Raw genomic sequence first — 18,043 nt, 5'->3', positions numbered from 1 at the left:
TTCGCACTTTCTCGACATTCATGGCCCCAGTGCCACTGTGCAGTCGGCATGTTCTTCCAGTCTTGTGGCGACACACATAGCTTGTCAAAGCCTTAGATCTGGCGAATCCTCTATGGCTATCGCAGGTGGTGTTGGCCTGATAACACTGACGGACGGCACAATGCACCTCACCAATCTTGGTTTTCTGAACCCAAAAGGTCATTCCATGTCCTTTGATGCCGATGCGAATGGCTATGGGCGTGGAGAGGGCTGCGGTGTCATCATTCTCAAGCGGTTGGACGACGCGATCCGGGACGGCGACAACATCCGGGCCGTCATCCGGGGCACTGGAGTCAACTCGGATGGATGGACGCAAGGCGTGACAATGCCTTCACTGGAAGCCCAGGCAGCGCTCATAAAGCAGGTGTACGAAACGAACGGGCTAGATTACAACTCCACCCAGTACGTCGAAGCCCACGGCACCGGGACGAAGGTCGGAGATCCGATAGAAACCCGAGCAATCTTCCAGACTATCGGCCAGAACAATACTGCGTTACGCAAAAAGCTCTTCATGGGCAGTGTCAAACCCAACATTGGCCACCTGGAAGCAGCTGCAGGCGTTGCAAGCATCGTGAAAGGCGTCCTGGCCCTTGAGCGCGGCCTCATTCCTCCAAACATCAATTTCTCGAAGCCGAACCCGTCAATACCCCTTAATGAGTGGAATATAACAGTACCTACGAGACTGACCCCTTGGCCAGCTGCTCGGACCAAACGCATGAGTATTAATGGCTTTGGTATGGGAGGTACAAATGGTCATGTCGTCATGGAAGCATACAACGATACGACGCCGCTCAGTAATGGCGTTGCTCCGAAAACCAACCACAAGAGGCTCTACGTATTGAGCAGTCACGATAAAGCCGGCATCAAACGGGTTGGTCAGTCGCTTGTCGATCACTTGGATAATGCCACCTCTGGTGTGTCAAGCGCGTCCTATCTAGCCAATCTAGCTCATACACTTGCAAAGGCCAGAGGTGGTCTTGCATGGAGATCATCGTGTTATGCGGACAATGTGGCCAGCCTGCGCGAGCAGCTGGTATCGCCCACCGTGGAGCATGATGCAGCCCGTGTACCCAGCACGCCGGTCCGGATAGGGTTCGTTTTCACGGGCCAAGGTGCGCAATGGGCTCGTATGGGAATCGAATTGTTAGAGAGACGTGTTTTCAGCGACTCCGTTACCAGGTCTACTCGTTTCCTGAAAGAGCTGGGCTGTAGCTGGGACCCTGTCACCGAACTGTCCAAAGGTCCGAAAGAAACACGTATAGGCAGACCCGAACTCAGCCAGCCCCTCTGTACAGTGCTTCAGATTGCGCTCGTTGACGAGCTCCAATCGTGGGGTATTAGGCCCTCTCGGGTGGTCGGACATTCCAGTGGTGAAATTGCAGCGGCTTACACCATGGGAGCTCTGACGCATCGAGATGCCATAGCGATTGCATACTTTAGAGGCACCACCTCTGCAGGCCTGAGCGAGAAGAAGTTGAACGGCGGTATGATGGCAGTCGGCTGTTCCCGTGACGAGATGGAACAACTGATGGACGAATGCCAACTTAAAGCAACGGTGGCTTGTGTCAATTCACCTTCCAATGTTACGGTTTCTGGCAATGTCGCTACACTTGATGCTCTCAAAAATATTCTTGACGAGCGCCAGGTGTTTGCTCGGCGACTCAAGGTTGATGTGGCTTATCATTCGCCCCACATGCATCTCTGTTCCCAAGAATACTACGCTTCAATATCCAACGTGGAACAACGCGAGGTTGAACAGCCGTCGGTAGCATTCATCTCCAGTGTCCTTGGGTACGAAGCTACAGCCGATCAGCTAGGACCATACTACTGGGTTCAAAATCTGATCAACCCTGTGTTGTTCGCTGACGCCCTCAAGGAGATGGTAGTGCCCGCTGAAACCAATGTGGAGAAGGCAATCGATGCACTTATCGAGATCGGTCCCCATAGCGCTCTGGGTGGCCCTTCGGAGCAAATCTTGTCTCATCATGGGGTCACAGATGTTCGTTACACCTCGATGCTTGTGCGCGGTCAAAGTGCACTAGACACCAGTATGACTCTGGCGGCCGAACTCTTCCGCTGGGGGTCCTCGATAGACGTCTCAAAGGCCAATGGCGACTCCCATTGCAAGCTACTGACTGAACTTCCCTCGTACCCCTGGAATCACTCGGAAAGGTTCAACGCAATTGGTCGCGCACAACGCGAGCAGTACAACCAGCAATTTCCAACCAAGAGTGTTCTCGGAGCAATGATGCCGTCCATGGACGAAAGAGAGCGTGTCTGGCGGAGCTTTCTTCATCTCGACAACGAGCCCTGGCTTCGTGATCATGTGGCTGGCTCGACAATACTATTTCCCGCCGCTGGCATGGTCAGTATTGCGCTAGAGGCAGCTCAACAAGTCCTAGATGCGGGGAAAACACCTCTTAGTTTCAAGCTACGTGACATTAACTTCTTGACGGCCATAGTATTGACCGATGGTGTGCCAACCGAGCTTATCACTTGTTTGCGGCCGCACCTGCCAGCTACATCAGGTCCTACCCCAGCCGCCTGGTGGGAGTTCACGATTTCCTCGTGCATCGGCGAAACAAGTCAGCTACGAACCAATTGTCGCGGTTTGCTGAAAGTCGTTTACAGTGAGACTCAGAGCTCCTATATGGAACAAGAAGAGGCACTTGTTGAAGCTGCCCGTATCTCAGACTATGGTCGCATTTTGGAAGACTGTCCTAGGACTTGCACCAAAGACTACTTCTATGAATCGTGGCGCAAGTCATCTATGGCATACGGCAAGGTCTTTCAAGGCGTAGACAACGTCCACCCTGGCGCTAATCAATCTTGTTACGATGTCAGTCTAGTAGACATTGGGGATACTTTCACAAAGGGCAAGTTGGACCGACCTTTTCTGATTAGCCCTGCAACTCTCGACGCAGCCTGGCAGGGTATACTAGGTAGCCGATGCGCAAACAGCGAAACCGCAGAGTTCGGATTCAACAACCTACTTCTGCCGACATCCATTGGTGAACTGGAAATCTCCGCCAATATGCCGTCTGATGTGGGATACGTCATGCCGAGCTCTTGCCGTTCTCATCGATATGGTTTCACAGAGATATCGGCCAGCATTAACATGTTCGACAGCGATCTGACCAGGACTCTCATGTCGGTTGTTGACTTCCGCATGTCGCAGGTAGAAATTGGGGATGGAGAGATTGCACCAGAAGACAGTGGAGTCAGCGTTGATCCCGCAGATATTACATCAAAGGTGCGCTGGGATTACGCTCTAGACCTCATGACGCCCACGGAAATCAGCAGGTCAGTGTCCAACGTGGACAGCACCACACCCGATGAGAAGCTTGATCAGGTAAGCTAATCTCAAATTGAGAGGAGAAGAACAGGTGGCTGACTTGAACAAATAGTTAATCCGGATGGTGATTCACGGGTACCCAGAGGCCAACGTTGTCGAGCTAGTCCAGGCTTTGCCGATGATTCCCGAAGCAGCCATGGGCAAACTTCCGAGAGGCCTCATCTTTCCCAGCCGTATTCGATATGCCGTCGTCGATGGCAGAGAGTCAGACGCGGATACGAGCAACAATACATCTGGGCAGCCAATCTTCTTGCAAACACATGAAGCTCCCATTTCATCTGCGGACCTGTTTGTTGTCTCCCAGCAAGCAAGCGCCCAGCTCCAAGAGAGAGTAGGTGATACTTTGGATGTCCTGTTCAGCAGGGTGAAGCCTTCCGATGGCGCTTTTGTTGCCATGGTAGGTCCCGTGGCTGCAGGCGATACTTTCAAAGCTAGGGGTTTGGATCTCCTGGCCTCTGTTCCCGTCACCTCAGGTGCTCTTTTCCTGGGGAAGTTCGGTGCTGGTCAACAACCCACCAACGGCAACAGTGTCCGTGAGCATCATCAATCGATCACCATCCTCGAACCAACAACGTCGTCGCCCGATGTTCAGCTATTTTCGAAGCAACTACAAGACCAGCTCATTGAACAAGGCTACACAGTTGTCACCAAGACAGGCGTCATTGGAGCGGATCCCAAATCCGACAAATTGTGCATCTCACTCTTAGAACTGGAGCACCCGGTGCTCGCGCATCTCTGTGAGAGCGAATTTCAAAGCCTTCGCAAGCTTTGGGTGGGTTGCGAGCGCTTACTCTGGCTCACAAAAGGAGACGACCCATTGATGGGCATGGTCGACGGACTTTCCCGATGTGTCAACGTAGAGGTCGCTGGGGCCAGGTTCCAAGTCTTGCACCTCAGTTCCGATGGAGTCCAGCACGGACCTGGGCCTGTGATGCGCATACTTTCTTCGCTTGCAGGGACGAAGGACAATGAGTTCCGCGAGCAAGGTGGCATCCTGCAGGTGCCTCGAATGTACAAAAGTTATGAAGAAGACGACGGTATACGTTACCACCTCGAAGATGCCACAAGGACCACCAGTCTCAACGATGACACTTCCACCTTTTGTCTTACGATTGGCAAGCCGGGCCTTCTCGACAGCCTGCATTTCGTTCGCGAAGCACAGTCCTTACCACCTCTAGCAGACCATGAGTTGGAATTGGATGTCAGAAATACAGGCCTGAACTTCAGAGATGTTGTCGCATCTTTAGGGCTCATTCCCATCATGGCTCTTGGCCAGGAAGCTAGTGGCTACGTGCTTAGGGCTGGTCGGGAGGCGGCAAAAATTTTCAAGCCCGGTGATCGTGTCAGCACTCTGTCGGTCGGTGGTACGCATGCAACGCAAACGCTCTGTGACTATCGTGTTACCACTCGGATACCCGAAGCCATGACACTCTCAGAAGGAGCCGCGGCGCCCATGATCTTTACTGCCGCGTATTATGCATTAGTCAAACTTGCAAAGCTCCGTCAAGGTCAGTCTATCCTCATACACGCTGCTGCAGGAGGTCTGGGACAGGCGGCAGTGCAAATTGCCAGACATCTCGGTCTGGTTATCTACGTCACCGTAGGCACCGAAGACAAGCGTCGCCTTGTGATCGATCAGTACGGTATTCCAGAGGACCACATATTCAACTCAAGAGACGCCAGCTTTGCGAAGGGCGTAAAACGCGTCACGGGAGGCCGTGGAGTTGATTGTGTCCTTAACTCGCTATCTGGAGAGCTCCTCCGTGTCTCATTGGCTTGTTTGGCTACTTTCGGCACTTTTGTTGAGGTTGGTCTACGAGACATCACTGACAACATGCGACTCGACATGCGGCCATTCCAAAAGAGCGCCACCTTCACTTCACTTGACATGCCGACCCTGATTGATCAAGACCCTGTGGCTGTAGGGGAAACTCTCACGGAAGTCTTCAAGCTTTTGCACGATGGAACAGTCCATGTTCCGTATCCCTTGACCATCTATCCAGCAGGCCAGGTTGAGCAAGCTTTCCGGACTATGCAACAAGGAAAGCATCGCGGTAAGATCGTTCTGTCATTCGAACCAGAAGACAGAAACAGTGCTCCGGTATTTTGCAAGGCCAGTGAATCGATCAGGTTCAACTCCGAAGGGACGTACCTATTTGTGGGTGGTCTCGGTGGACTTGGTCGCAGCTTGGCGAAGGAGTTTGTCGCATCCGGCGCTCGCCATATCGCCTTCATCTCTCGGTCCGGAGATTCGAAGCCTGAAGCGAAAGCAATAATCGAAGAGTTGGCAGCGTGCGGCGCTGAAGCAAAGGTATTCCCTGGGGATGTCGGTGACCGAGATTCTTTCCTTGCAGCAATGGAACAATGCTCGCAGAAGATGCCACCCATCAAAGGGGTGATACAAATGGCCATGGTACTTCGCGATGCTCTCATTGAGAACATGTCTTATGAAGAATGGACCACTCCTCTTCGGCCGAAGGTTCAAGGCACATGGAACCTGCACGAGTACTTTGGACATGATCGACCCCTTGACTTCATGATCTTCTGTTCGTCATTCTCAGGTCTCTGTGGCAGTCCTGGCCAGGCGCAATACGGTGCTGGCAATACCTATCAGGACGCACTGGCCCGCTACCGTCAGAGCCAGGGCCTCAAAGCCGTTTCTATCAATCTAGGCATCATGCTCTCGGTTGGCATCTTAGCTGAGATGGGAGACCATACATTCAAGCTCTGGGAAGAGGTCCTAGGAATCCGCGAACAGGCGTTCCATGCCCTGATCAAAAGCGTTGCCAGCGGGAAACAGCGGCACGACAAGCACATCAAAGAAGAGGAAACGGTGCAGATCTGCCTTGGTCTTGGAACGGCGGATATCCTGGCCGCCAACCACCTCTCCAACCCGCCTTGGTTCACCGATCCTCGGTTCGGCGCGCTGACGGTACCAAGTACACTCTCCGCCGCTACGGAGGGAGACGGCGCAAACGTCGGAGCTACTGCTTCGCTCGCATCAAGGCTCTCGGATGCGGGCAGCAGGGACGACATGGCTGCGGCATCAACTATCATCCTGGAAGCTCTGGTCGAGAAGATTGCAGGGATATTGCGAATGCCTGCGTCGGAGATTGACCCGCAGCGTCCGCTATATTCGTATGGCGTGGACTCGCTTGTTGCGCTGGAGGTACGGAACTGGGTTACTCGCGAGACGAAGGCTAATATGGCGTTGTTGGACATTTTGGCGGCGGTGCCGATGAAGGAGTTTGCGGCGCAGATTGCGCAGAAGAGTAAGTTGGTTGTGCCGGCTTGATGTGTTGGATATTATCTGGGCAGAGGGATGGGTTGCAGATTACTAATGCATAGTGGTAAGTAGTGTCTGTTGAGGATAGCTTTATTAATGACAATTGCTGTATGGTCCTTAAGGGGTGCCACGTGACTTTCTACAACCGCGGTCTATACTATAACTCGGCTCTGTAACGAGGACCGATCATACAAAAGCTATGCACAACTTAATCATCAAGGAGTCGAGTTTCTCAAGATTCAGCTCGGAATGACCCCTCTCGGCACCACTAGGGACGCTAGATTTCCCTACGGCGCCGTGCAGGCGACTTCGATGAAGCCCTGAGGCATGTCGCGCTAGAAATTCACGCTGCGACACGCCTCGACATGTTGGTGCGCACTTCAGGACCGGGGGAAAAACGCGCCGACAGGGGCAGGCAGCCATTTTTGGATGCAGTATCTAACCCCGACTACTTCTTGGAGCAGATGGATGAGTTGCTTGAGGTATCGTTCAAATGCTAGGAACTCGTTTTGAATAAGGAATAGCACAAGTACCTACTGTACCTAGCGCACAGACACGGTACGAGGCCTGACTAAACTCAACATCAACATCAACATCAACATCAAATCAACATGGCAGCTGCTCATTGCTTTTCGCCTATTCTTTCAAACATGCATGCCCAAACGCGCGCTCTTGCACTCGGCCTTGTCTCGCGGTCCTCCCTCAGTGCGACACGCTCCGCTCACGTACGAGCGGCTCGCCCTGCACAACCAACTCGCTGCAAATCAGCCCCGCCCTCTATCCATATCCACACCAACATCCATGTCCACGTCGATGCCGCCGCCATGATCGACTACTGGCGCTGCGTCGTCACGCAGGGCTTCGCCATCCAAGTCATCACAGTATAATAACGTATATCTAGCTAAGTTAATTATCATATTCTTAATTCTCAATAATATTAATAAATAAGGTTCTTTATATAGGAGAATTCGTAACTAAAAGGATGCTAATTGGCTACAGATACGAAGTTTCAGCTTATGTTATATCAGCGGCGTTAACATCTGTCCGAAGAGTGAGTCTACACAAGGTCCAATGCTACAGAGTCTGAATCCTCTCTACCCTACCAAAAGTCCTGAGGTGAGCGACTCCTCTGCCGCCGTTCAAGCAATCCCTTCGGCACACCTTCCTTAAATGCACCAGTAGCTTTCCATATGCTCGATTTCAACGCCGTAACTTGCGCCTCTGCTGGGATATTCTCTTCAGACGGTCCATCTTGAGTATAATCTTCATCCACTTCCGATGTTGTAGAGTCGATCTGGGGAGTCCCTCTATCTTCGTCTGTGTGCTCAACACTCGGTTTTGGTGGGTGGTTTTGATCAGAATCAGGTCGTAGTCTTGATGCAGGTATTGTTTTGGAGCTACCCGATTGCCTTTGCGATGTTGGCCGTGATTGTGGAAGAGGTGGAGTACTTGGTCTTTTTGCGTCGCTTGTCTGTGTGGAGAATGGTTCAAGTGCGGTACTTGGGATATACTGGATTGCACAAGACGATATATCTGGAGCAGATTGCTGGATGGAAGTGTTGTGGGTTTCAGTGCTGGTGTATGTGCCTGAGCACTTCTGGCAAAAGTTCAGTATACTGACTGCCTCCTCTTCCTCGCGCTGCATATCGATGACAGATTCTGCTATAGATTGCTCAGGGGAAGTCGGCGGCGAATCAGGTGCTGGTGTTTGATGATGCGAAGGCAGAGTAGACTGTGTGGATGCAGTAGTACTGGATTCAGAAGTAAACACAGATCCCCTGCGATATCGCCGGCGAGCTCTTTGGTCGATCTTCTCCTGAACAGCGACCTGGGCAACGTATTGATTTACTGATCTCTTCAACTGTAATAGTGGTCGCGTTTGCGGGATGGAGGTTTGATCCTTTATGTTCTTTTGGTGAACTGCCACTTCTCCTGTTGCTTCTTCCATGCCCTTTTCAATCTTGCGTTGGTGGACATGGCGGCTACGACTGGAGTGGATTAGCGAGATCTTGGTCAGTGTTGTGACGCAACCTACACTTTCTTTCGCACAACCTCAATACGCTCGTCTGGTGTCATGCCATACTTCAACTCGATACGACGTCTTTCCGCTGGAGGCAAGGCAGATCTGAGATAAGCCAGCTCTTCATTCAGTTTTTCGATAAGGCGGATGTTTGTAAAAGCGACGATACTCTGTCTCGCCACACTGAGCGAAGCCTGTAAGTACTTGATGGTACTCGTACTTCTAATCCATATGATACGAGCGGTGAATCGTTCAATCCTGGAATAGTAGTTCTTGGAACTTCTGTCGACTGCCCGTACTCGGTGGTGTAAATCTTCGAACCCTTCCACCAACGTATAGTAATAGGATATCAAATCACGCCTGATATTTGAAGCGCCCTTGGTACTCAGCGGATCTTCATCAAGGACGTCAATAAAAGCGTCGTATACTCCGGCAAGAAGTTCAGTTTCTTTGATAAGATTGAGAAATTCGGGTTGCGCGTTCTCCAGGGACTGGACGGTTTTCCGAAGTAGGTTAACCGTACCAATAACAGCCAGCGGCACTCCAATGAGCCCAGCGGCGAGACTCACAGGATCCATGATGCAAATGTTTGTCCTTTTTTTGTGGTTGTAAACTTTCCTGCATCATACTGGGATGCCAAAGATGGAAAATATAGTGGGACGATCTGATCATGCAGAAACAGAAAGAACTCATCAGAAGTGAACGGTATGTGCGTGTTGACCGGTGAACCGATGGCTTTATTGAGACTGCGCGTCCCCACCAACCAGCGGCTATTGGCACTCACCATCTTGCACAGTTGCATGCAGGGTAAGCGGGGTAACGACCTCGCCTCGCTGTAGGCGCACTGAGGCAGATCCGAAATCTCTCCCATCAGCATCGACTGATAGATCCGCGGGGGTGGTGATACTTTATCCACCAAATCATTGCTCGGTTTCACGCCGCGGAGCCACGGCGAGAGCAATTTCGATGCGCGCCTTGCTGTGAGCCTCGCATTATGTCAAAAGAGCGAAGGGTCGAAGTTTCGAGACATATGAGAAACGGATGGAGGATGGAAAGGAGAAGGAGACGAAAGCTGTGGTGTTGAGGACCGGGTTAGTGGCTTGGCAACTGTCAGAAAGTTGGTCAGTGAGCCCGAGGCCGAAGAGGGGCTACAGTGCGGGGCTAATAGCTGTGCACCTGGACAGGGGCAACAAGAGTAAACGGCTATCAACAGCCACGGAAAAAAGTACAGTATAGCGAATTTTGACAGCTTGCGGGAAAGGATTGATTCATGATGTTCAGCAGCCTCGAGGCAAAGAAAGCAAGCTAAGACTATGATGGTAATAATGTTTCATGGCGAGGGAAGGAAGCCGCGTTTGGGCGCCGAACTGGCGCAAATATGCAGGAGCACTACAACCAGATGAAGCGTTCGTCTCATTACCCCTATGCAAGTTATCCATAACCCAGCTAGGTCAATGTCCTAATTCCTCAAAGTAATCCCGCCCTCAGCAGTTTATTTCCAAACTCCAAAAGATAGTAATCCGCATACACCAGCCCATGATCCGCATATTTCTTGTGCGCATGCTCATTCCAGTTCGTTGTGCTATTCCTCAGTATACACTCAAAACCTGTTTCTCTAATCTTCAGCTCAGATGCTGCTGCGTGACCATTCACGCCATTTCCATTCATCATGGCCTTGACAGGAACTTCAAAGGACGCTAGGTCGGAGTCGTACGACATGTCCAAGGTCTGGGAAACGATCTGGAGCGCGATGTCGAGGAAGTTGGTGTCACTGTTGGCGGAGAGTCGGGATGCAGCGGCGGAAGATAGAGATTGGAGTGCTTGGTGGATAATGAGGAAGCCATTGGCTGTTATGACGCCTGCGGATGCGTCGCGTAATGGCTCCGCGGGACGGTCTTGCGGCGCGTCAAAATCCCAGCATGGCACCATGGGGTGGTGCCACTTCCCTTCACCTTCTTTTAATCTGCCCAGAAAATATTGTGCGCATTGGATCGCCGTCTCGAGGTATTTCACATCTTTCGTCCATGAGTACGTCTGCGCGAATCCCATAATTGCCCAGGCCTGGCCTCGACTCCATGTCGAATCGTCCTTCCAGCCTTGATTCGTCATCTTAGCTTGCGGCCGACCGGTGCGTGGGTCGAAGTTTACAAGGTGGTAGGAGGAGAAGTCTGGGCGGAGGATCTCGTGGATGATCGAGTCGGCGTGTTGGGTAGCGATATCGATTAGGGATTGGTCGTTCTTGATGTGGCCGACGAAGTACAGGAGGTCGAGATCTGTCATGTGTGAGTGGGCAGGTTAGGATATAGGATGGATCGGGTTGACGCCTTACTGCACATGCTATCGATAATGACGAGGAAGTTTGTCGACATATCCGTGATTGAGTACCGGTCGTTGATCGCAACGTCCCAACTCCTGATCGCCTTCACGCGATCATCGTATCGCGATGCGAGCGCATACGCCGCGTTGACGACTGACTGTAAACTCTCCTTGTTGCCAGTCAGTTCCCAGTCTTTCTGCAGTGCGGGCTGGACGATAAAGCCCATATCGTGGGTGTCTGTCCGACTCGACATCTCATTGATAGCAACTCCATAGTGACGTCCCAGCTTCAACAGCTGGTCCTGCATCTGTGGTCGGATGTGCTCTGGAACATCGATGGCTTGTGGGTATCGTATCGAGCGTTCGAGAAGCGCATATATGCATCCCGGGAAAAATCCACATGTCCAGAAGTCCGCTTCTCGCTCTTCGTATCGTCCTGCGTCCGGGCCTACCTGAGGCACGGTGTGTGGATACGATTGTAAGGGCGTCTGAGTGTGTAAGATAGGGTACTAAGTACAGTTGCACGGAATGAAATGGGAGGATATTATCGTACCTCTTGTTTCAAACCTCGTTGTGCAACTTGCACGATCTTCGCCAAGACACTTTCTGAGTAGATTTGGCTGAGGTCGACATCTTTGACGCTAGATACACTTAGCATCAGCCTAGAGCGTTCACACGAGCCATCGCTTACGTAGCGACCTTGGAAGGTATTCTGATATCCTGTACAGCGCCTCCCATCTTCGGGTTTGCGATTAGAACTTCCGAATGACGTATGCTGTATGCTGTATACAGGATTGTGTTCGTGTACGATGACGCGTGGTGGTCAATCCAAAGGCAGCGATTCTGCAGAACGTCCGGTTGCGATTGAGCAGAGAAAAGAGCTTGGAGGCAGGGCGAAGAGCAGCCAAGATGGTGGTTCTTGCCAAATGGCCTACATCGGGCGACGCGTGAACTGTCGCGCGTATTGGTGTGGGGCTTTTATCGATACCGGGTCATCTTGCGACGAAGGCTCAAATGTTGGGTGTAGGCTAAATGTGGGATCTGCATTGTACCGATGCCCGCTACCCGGCCGTTGGCACAAGCTCAGGGTGACGCCCGCTACAAGAACGTCATGCTTTTCTTGACTCCCGTGTGTTGCTTGCGCTCGTGACTGAACTTTCTTGGACGTGTGGACGGCCTTCCAAAAGAGGTATCCTTTCCTGCCGCCACCACGTTTATCAAGCTTTGGGAGTATTAAAACGTCTGCTAGAGGCTGGGCTTCCCGCGATTTCCCCGCTCCGTAGTCTCTGCGAAGTCTGGGGTAATAATGGTATTGCTAAGGAATGGAGACGGAACTACTAAGGCCGTCAATATGAATGCACGCTAAAGCGTGGAAGATCGGTTTAAGATCAGTCGGCATAAAGACACTGTTGTCAAGAGCAGAGCATAGCTTCACCAGTACTTCACTCTGCACGTCTTCGAGATGTGGTTCAAACGCACAACTGCAGGGCTCCTGCTGGTATCTCTTGCTGCTGCTGCGCCGTCGTCGCCATTAAAGCGTGCAGCTTCAACCCTCCCACTGTCGACCAAGGGACGAGACATCATCGACGCGAACGGCAATGTCTTCCATTTCATGTCGACAAACTGGCCTGGTCACCAGGAGATTATGATTCCTGAAGGTCTTCAACACTCGTCAATAGAAGACATTGTATCCTGGTTTCCCAAGTTCGGCCTCAACTCAGTCCGCATGCCGTTCGCCATCGAGATGGTTGACGACTACCTCGAGAACAGCCCAGATCAAACTCTTGAGAAGAGCGTCCTGAATGCAATTCCAGGAACCAACGGAACAGATGTCTTGAACTCGATCTTGGAAAAGAACCCGCAGTTCAGCAAGAACACAACCCGCTTACAAGTGTGGGATGCTGTTGGCAAGGAGTTGTCGCGCCAAGGTGTAATCATCCACTTGGACAACCACGTATCGAAGGCGTTTTGGTGTTGCGGCGATGACGACGGTAACGGTTGGTTCGGCGAGAAGGATTTCGACGTGGAGAAGTGGAAGCGAGGCTTGGCCTTCATGACTAAGTTTGTAAGTAATGGAGAACGCCTCGATCAATGAGCAGATGCTGACGAACCTAGGGAAAGGAAAACTGGTCGACATTCGCGTCGATGGGATTGCGCAATGAGCTGCGAGCTGCCAAGGTGGCTGAGCCTGTCGATTGGTATACGTGGTATATCCACATGACTGCCGCTGCCGACGCTGTTCATGAAGCGGATCCTGATGCTCTGATTTTCTTCTCTGGCCTCTCGTACGATACGTACATTGACCCAATCCCTCTCGGTAAGACACTCAACGGTACTGCTGGCAAGTCGACTGCCAACAAGACCGCCAAATTCGTCCCGGATAGCTTTGCCTGGAAGGACAAAATCGTTTTGGAGATTCACAAGTATGACTTTGAAGCCACCCAAGATGATTGCGCAACGTTCAAGAGGAAGTGGTACCAGAAGGGCTTCCAAGCGGTCAATCCCGACGACCCAGCGACCAAGTACACCTTCCCTATGGTCATATCAGAGTGGGGTTTCATCCATAACGGAACCTACTGGAACCAGACCACCTACGCTAAATGCTTAGTAGAGATGGTGAAGGAGTACCAGGTCAGCTGGCAGCACTGGGAGCTCTCGGGTAGCTTCTATCTCCAGACGCGTCCAAACCGAACGCCCAATACAATCATTGGAGCTGATGAGGCTTGGGGTCTGTTGAACTACGACTGGAGTGCTATTCGATCACCCATTACCATAGAGAACAGCCTGTACAAGATGATTGGGGCGCTGAAATGATGAATAGGCGTAGTTTGCAGCGTGGGCGTGTGGGCAACGACTCGTAGACGTAATATGAAGATGCCAAAGTACGTAGGCTTTCTTGCATACATGCTGTCCTGGATGATATTCTTCGCGTGAAGGTAGGTGCTATGTGACGTTTGTACATTTGCTATGCACGACTTTCTGCGGTACCAACGGGTGACTGTTGGGTGATTGGTTGTAAATGCTCGTGCGACGCGCCTCCAAAAACCAGAGATGAACAAAAACCCGTTTCATGATGATATGACACGAGCCTGTCGTTGTGTGTAATAGTGTTCGCGTGGAGAAACAACACGGATTTCCGACAGAGTCCGTGCACGTGTCGATGATGTCATCCCCTTTCCTCCAGCTCTTATGCAATGAGGTAGAATCAAACGCCATCCCCTTACGTAGCTGAGTATCGTAGCGCAGGACTGTAGCTACATAGTATTGCCTATGGAGTCTTGGACATGTCGAATCCACAGAAGCGACAAGTCCTAGGAGTTTCTCCGGGGGTTACTTTGCAATGTTTTCGGCGAAAAATGGGCCGAAGCTGCCTGTCTGTGGCTGCAGAACACTACGCCTTGGCGCGACTCGTGGACCGCTATGAATCCTCCCAGAACCAAGATTTGACCTTCATTCCATCACCCCACAGTCTCCCCATGCTCTTGGCCATCTCTCCATCGCTAGATACATCTCGGTCAACGGGATATTTCCCGCTCCAGCGCTCGTTCGTGGAGTTTGCCCCAGAAATGCCCGCCCCCGCACTCGACCATCCACATGCAGCAATAACCCGACGCCCGTGAAGGACCCGTCCGGTCGCTTAACAGCTTTGATATCGAGCTATGCGGGAGCTACATATTCACCTGTTCTTCGGGTTCGGACGATTGTTGTTGTCTTAAGCACGAGGATCCCAACTCTGCTATACGCATCCGAGGTTGTGCCATCAACATTTTGATTTGACGAAAGCAGCCAACATGGCCAGCACACAGCCCAATGACGAGACTGCTGGCGTCGCCAACAGGACTGGCGAGTTCGATACCAACGTTATCGCGCCCGCTGAAGCTCCAAAGAGATCACCATGGAAGGCCTGGATGTACCTCTGGGAATGGTATCCTAAGCACTATCCCGAGGAGGAGAGGAAGCTATTGAGGAAGATGGACGCTTGTCTCCTGACATTCTGTTCATTCATGTGTAAGTTGTTCTGCTGACAATATTACGTCTGTGGCATTAACGGTACTAGTCTTTCTGAAATGGCTCGACTCCTCCAACATCAAGAACGCCTACGTGTCCGGCATGAAAGAAGAGCTCAGCCTCTACGGAAACGAGTACTCGCTTTTCGATACCTTCTACAATGTCGGATATCTCGTCTTCCAGGTTCCGTCTCTGCTACTGCTATCTCGACCGAAGATCGCCAAGTACTATCTTCCGACCATGGAAGTGCTTTGGTCGATCGTTACCTTCTGCCAAAGTCAGATGCGCAACCGGAACGACATCTACGGCACCCGGTTCTTGCTCGGCCTGCTCGAGACACCAGTAGCATCTGGTACTACATATGTGCTTGGCTCCTGGTACAGGCCTGAAGAGGTTTTCAAACGGACAGGAGTTTGGTATGTATCCAACAACATTGCCGTGATGTTTGGTGGCTACCTACAAGCTGCGGCCTACAACAACCTTAACGGGTGAGTGATCTCTGAACTAGGCATTCAACAGCCGCTAATATGATAAACAGTGTTGGAGGTATGGCCGGTTGGCGTTGGCTCTTCATCATTGACGGCGTGATCTCTCTCCCTATCGCCCTTGCGGGCTACCTCATTTTCCCCGGTTTACCAAGTAGCGCAAAGCCATGGTGGCTTACACCCAAAGAGCATGCCCTAGCTCGATCACGCATGGTCAATGCTGGTGTTGCGCCTAGCAAGGAGCTAAGCTGGACTGTCGCAAAGCGCACATTCATGCGCTGGGAGTTTTACATGGGCGTACTTTGCTATACCTTGTAAGTCTTACCTATCTTACCCGCTACTATATACTAACACGTGTGTAGCTTCCTCTCTTCTTCCTACCCTCACGGTCAAATGGCCATCTGGCTCAAAGACCTTGCTGCCAAGCACCCAGGCGCATACACCATTCCGCAGATCAACACTATACCCACTGGCGCCCAGGGTGTGTCCGTTTTCGCTGCGCTCCTTGCCACCTCACTATGCATGGTCTACCCGCTCTGGTCTATATTCTCGATCGTCCAAACGATCTATATCGTCGCCAACATTTCTCTCTTGATCTGGAACATACCCAAAGGCTACCACTTTGCCTGCTACTACCTACTCGGAGTCTCCGCAGCAGTCACGCCCATTCTCATGCCGTTCATCAACATGGCCTTGCGCGACGACGCTGAGGCGCGTGCCGTCACTGTCGGTGCCATGTTGACAGCTGGCTGGGCTGTGTTCTCTTTCTATCCTATCACAGTATTCCCGATCGTCGAGGGCCCGAAGTGGACCAAAGGCTACGCTGTGAACATCTGCTTCATCGTCGGTTGTTGGGCGACGTTCTTGATCATGCAGTACCTCTACAAGAAGAGTGAGAAAAAGAAGGAAAGTATGGTAGTGAGAGAGGTAGCGAAAGATCAGGAAGACTTGGCAGGATTAGACATCAAGGAAGCAAGTGAAGTCGAACATGCAGAGATCAGGAAGTGATACAGACTAGCGGTTTTAGTATATAGGTAGAGTGTTATTAGTTCTAAGTCAAGTATTAAGTATATACTATATAACGTGTTTTACAAGTGAGCTGGTAACCTAAGCGAGTTAGTAACGCTAAACTAGTACACTACCTACGCGTAGTAATTACGTAATATCTTAACTATAACTAAGCTAAAAGATATATACTAATGATTACTTATAGATTACTTTCTTAGCCTTAGCCTTTATAGACTTTTTTTTTTATTATTATAGTACGTTTAGAGACTTTTTTAAAATAAAGCGCTAACTAGGTAACTATAGCCTTATACCTATATTTAGTACTACTAGTATATACGTAGTGTATTATAAAACTAGATACTAAAGATATATAATAATTTTATACGCCTACTAGAGATAAGATAATTTATAGTAACCTTCTAACTTATATACTATCCCTTACTATCTTCTACTATCCTCTACTATCCTTTACTATATCTACCCTTTATAACTACTACTACTACCTCTACTACTACTACCTCTACCCTTTCCTAAGAATAACTAACTAGCTACTTATAGTATAGCTACTACTATCTAAAGATTAGCTTTAGTTAGAGGAATATTAGTACTAGTACTATCTATACCTTATTCTCTTATCCTTATAGTATCTCTTTAAACTCCTTCTCTTTAAGCCTAAGATATTACTCCTCTAATACTCTTTTAATATCCTTTATCTACTAGTATAGCTAGTTCTTAGTTTCTTAGCTAAAAGTACCTTATTTAAGAATAATAAGGTAGCTAAATATAAGGATCCTATAGCTATAGTAGCTGTCTATATAAGCTATATATATTAGCTCCTTTACTTTCCTCCTTATCTATATCCTCTTCTACCTAATAGCTACCTCTATAATAATATTACTAATACTAGAGATATTAACCTAAGAGGCCTTTCTATTCTAGAATAGGAAGTAGAACTTAGGTAATTACTTATTTAACTTATTAAGGACTACTCTAAGTAGCTCCTAAGTATATATAGGGTAGGTATATTATATACTTATAAATATATTAATTAGTACTTATTTAGTTAAGGTTTTTAGGCTAGGCTAGAAGACCTCCTAAATAAGGATAAAGAGGAAATATATATATTTATATATAGTATAATTTAATTATATATAGTAGGATACTTAAAGTAAGTTAGTATTAGTATAAAGGTTAGAAGTAGCTAGGTTTTTATATAACCCCCTCTTAGTTATAGTAAATATACTATATCCTCTCTCCCCTTTATAATATATTATAATTATATTACTAGTTAATAATAGCTAGTAATCCCTATTAGACCTCTACTAAGTTTCCTAATAGGTATCTTTTTCAGTTACTTTTAGTAAATTTTTAAAACTTTAGTTTTTATATATAGATATTAGAGCTTTACTACTATAGAACGCTAATTAGTCCAGTGTTTAAATTACGTTATTACTTTATCTTTTTTATTAACTTTTATAACTAATAAGTAGAGGGATAGCTACTTTTTACTTTTTTAAAGTTTTACA

The 18,043-nt window shown here is 49.6% G+C and overlaps 4 protein-coding genes across 4 annotated transcripts; 3 read left to right on the top strand and 1 right to left on the bottom strand.

Annotated features, from left to right (window-relative positions):
• Positions 1 to 160: 160 nt before the first annotated feature.
• On the top strand, positions 161 to 6,689 carry ACET3X_007863 (uncharacterized protein; the record flags this gene model as incomplete). The annotated part of the gene is made up of 2 exons (XM_069454056.1): positions 161 to 3,391; positions 3,447 to 6,689. 2 exons carry the CDS (start codon positions 161 to 163, stop codon positions 6,687 to 6,689), a joined length of 6,474 nt encoding a protein of 2,157 aa, XP_069305026.1.
• Positions 6,690 to 10,167: 3,478 nt separating this feature from the next.
• On the bottom strand, positions 10,168 to 11,754 carry ACET3X_007862 (uncharacterized protein; the record flags this gene model as incomplete). The annotated part of the gene is made up of 4 exons (XM_069454055.1): positions 10,168 to 10,973; positions 11,030 to 11,504; positions 11,570 to 11,657; positions 11,708 to 11,754. 4 exons carry the CDS (start codon positions 11,752 to 11,754, stop codon positions 10,168 to 10,170), a joined length of 1,416 nt encoding a protein of 471 aa, XP_069305025.1.
• A 724-nt stretch (positions 11,755 to 12,478) lies between these two features.
• ACET3X_007861 (uncharacterized protein) lies at positions 12,479 to 13,830 on the top strand (the record flags this gene model as incomplete). The annotated part of the gene is made up of 2 exons (XM_069454054.1): positions 12,479 to 13,081; positions 13,132 to 13,830. 2 exons carry the CDS (start codon positions 12,479 to 12,481, stop codon positions 13,828 to 13,830), a joined length of 1,302 nt encoding a protein of 433 aa, XP_069305024.1.
• A 623-nt stretch (positions 13,831 to 14,453) lies between these two features.
• On the top strand, positions 14,454 to 16,534 carry ACET3X_007860 (uncharacterized protein). The gene is made up of 4 exons (XM_069454053.1): positions 14,454 to 15,024; positions 15,074 to 15,512; positions 15,563 to 15,823; positions 15,872 to 16,534. The coding sequence occupies exons 1-4, from the start codon at positions 14,808 to 14,810 to the stop codon at positions 16,515 to 16,517; spliced, it is 1,563 nt and encodes a 520-aa protein (XP_069305023.1). The 5' UTR covers positions 14,454 to 14,807; the 3' UTR covers positions 16,518 to 16,534.
• The last annotated feature ends 1,509 nt before the right edge of the window (positions 16,535 to 18,043 follow it).

This window comes from Alternaria dauci, chromosome 7 (genome assembly GCF_042100115.1).
Source record: "Alternaria dauci strain A2016 chromosome 7, whole genome shotgun sequence".
Taxonomy (NCBI): Eukaryota; Fungi; Ascomycota; class Dothideomycetes; order Pleosporales; family Pleosporaceae; genus Alternaria; species Alternaria dauci.
This window is presented reverse-complemented; position numbering and strand designations above follow the sequence as displayed.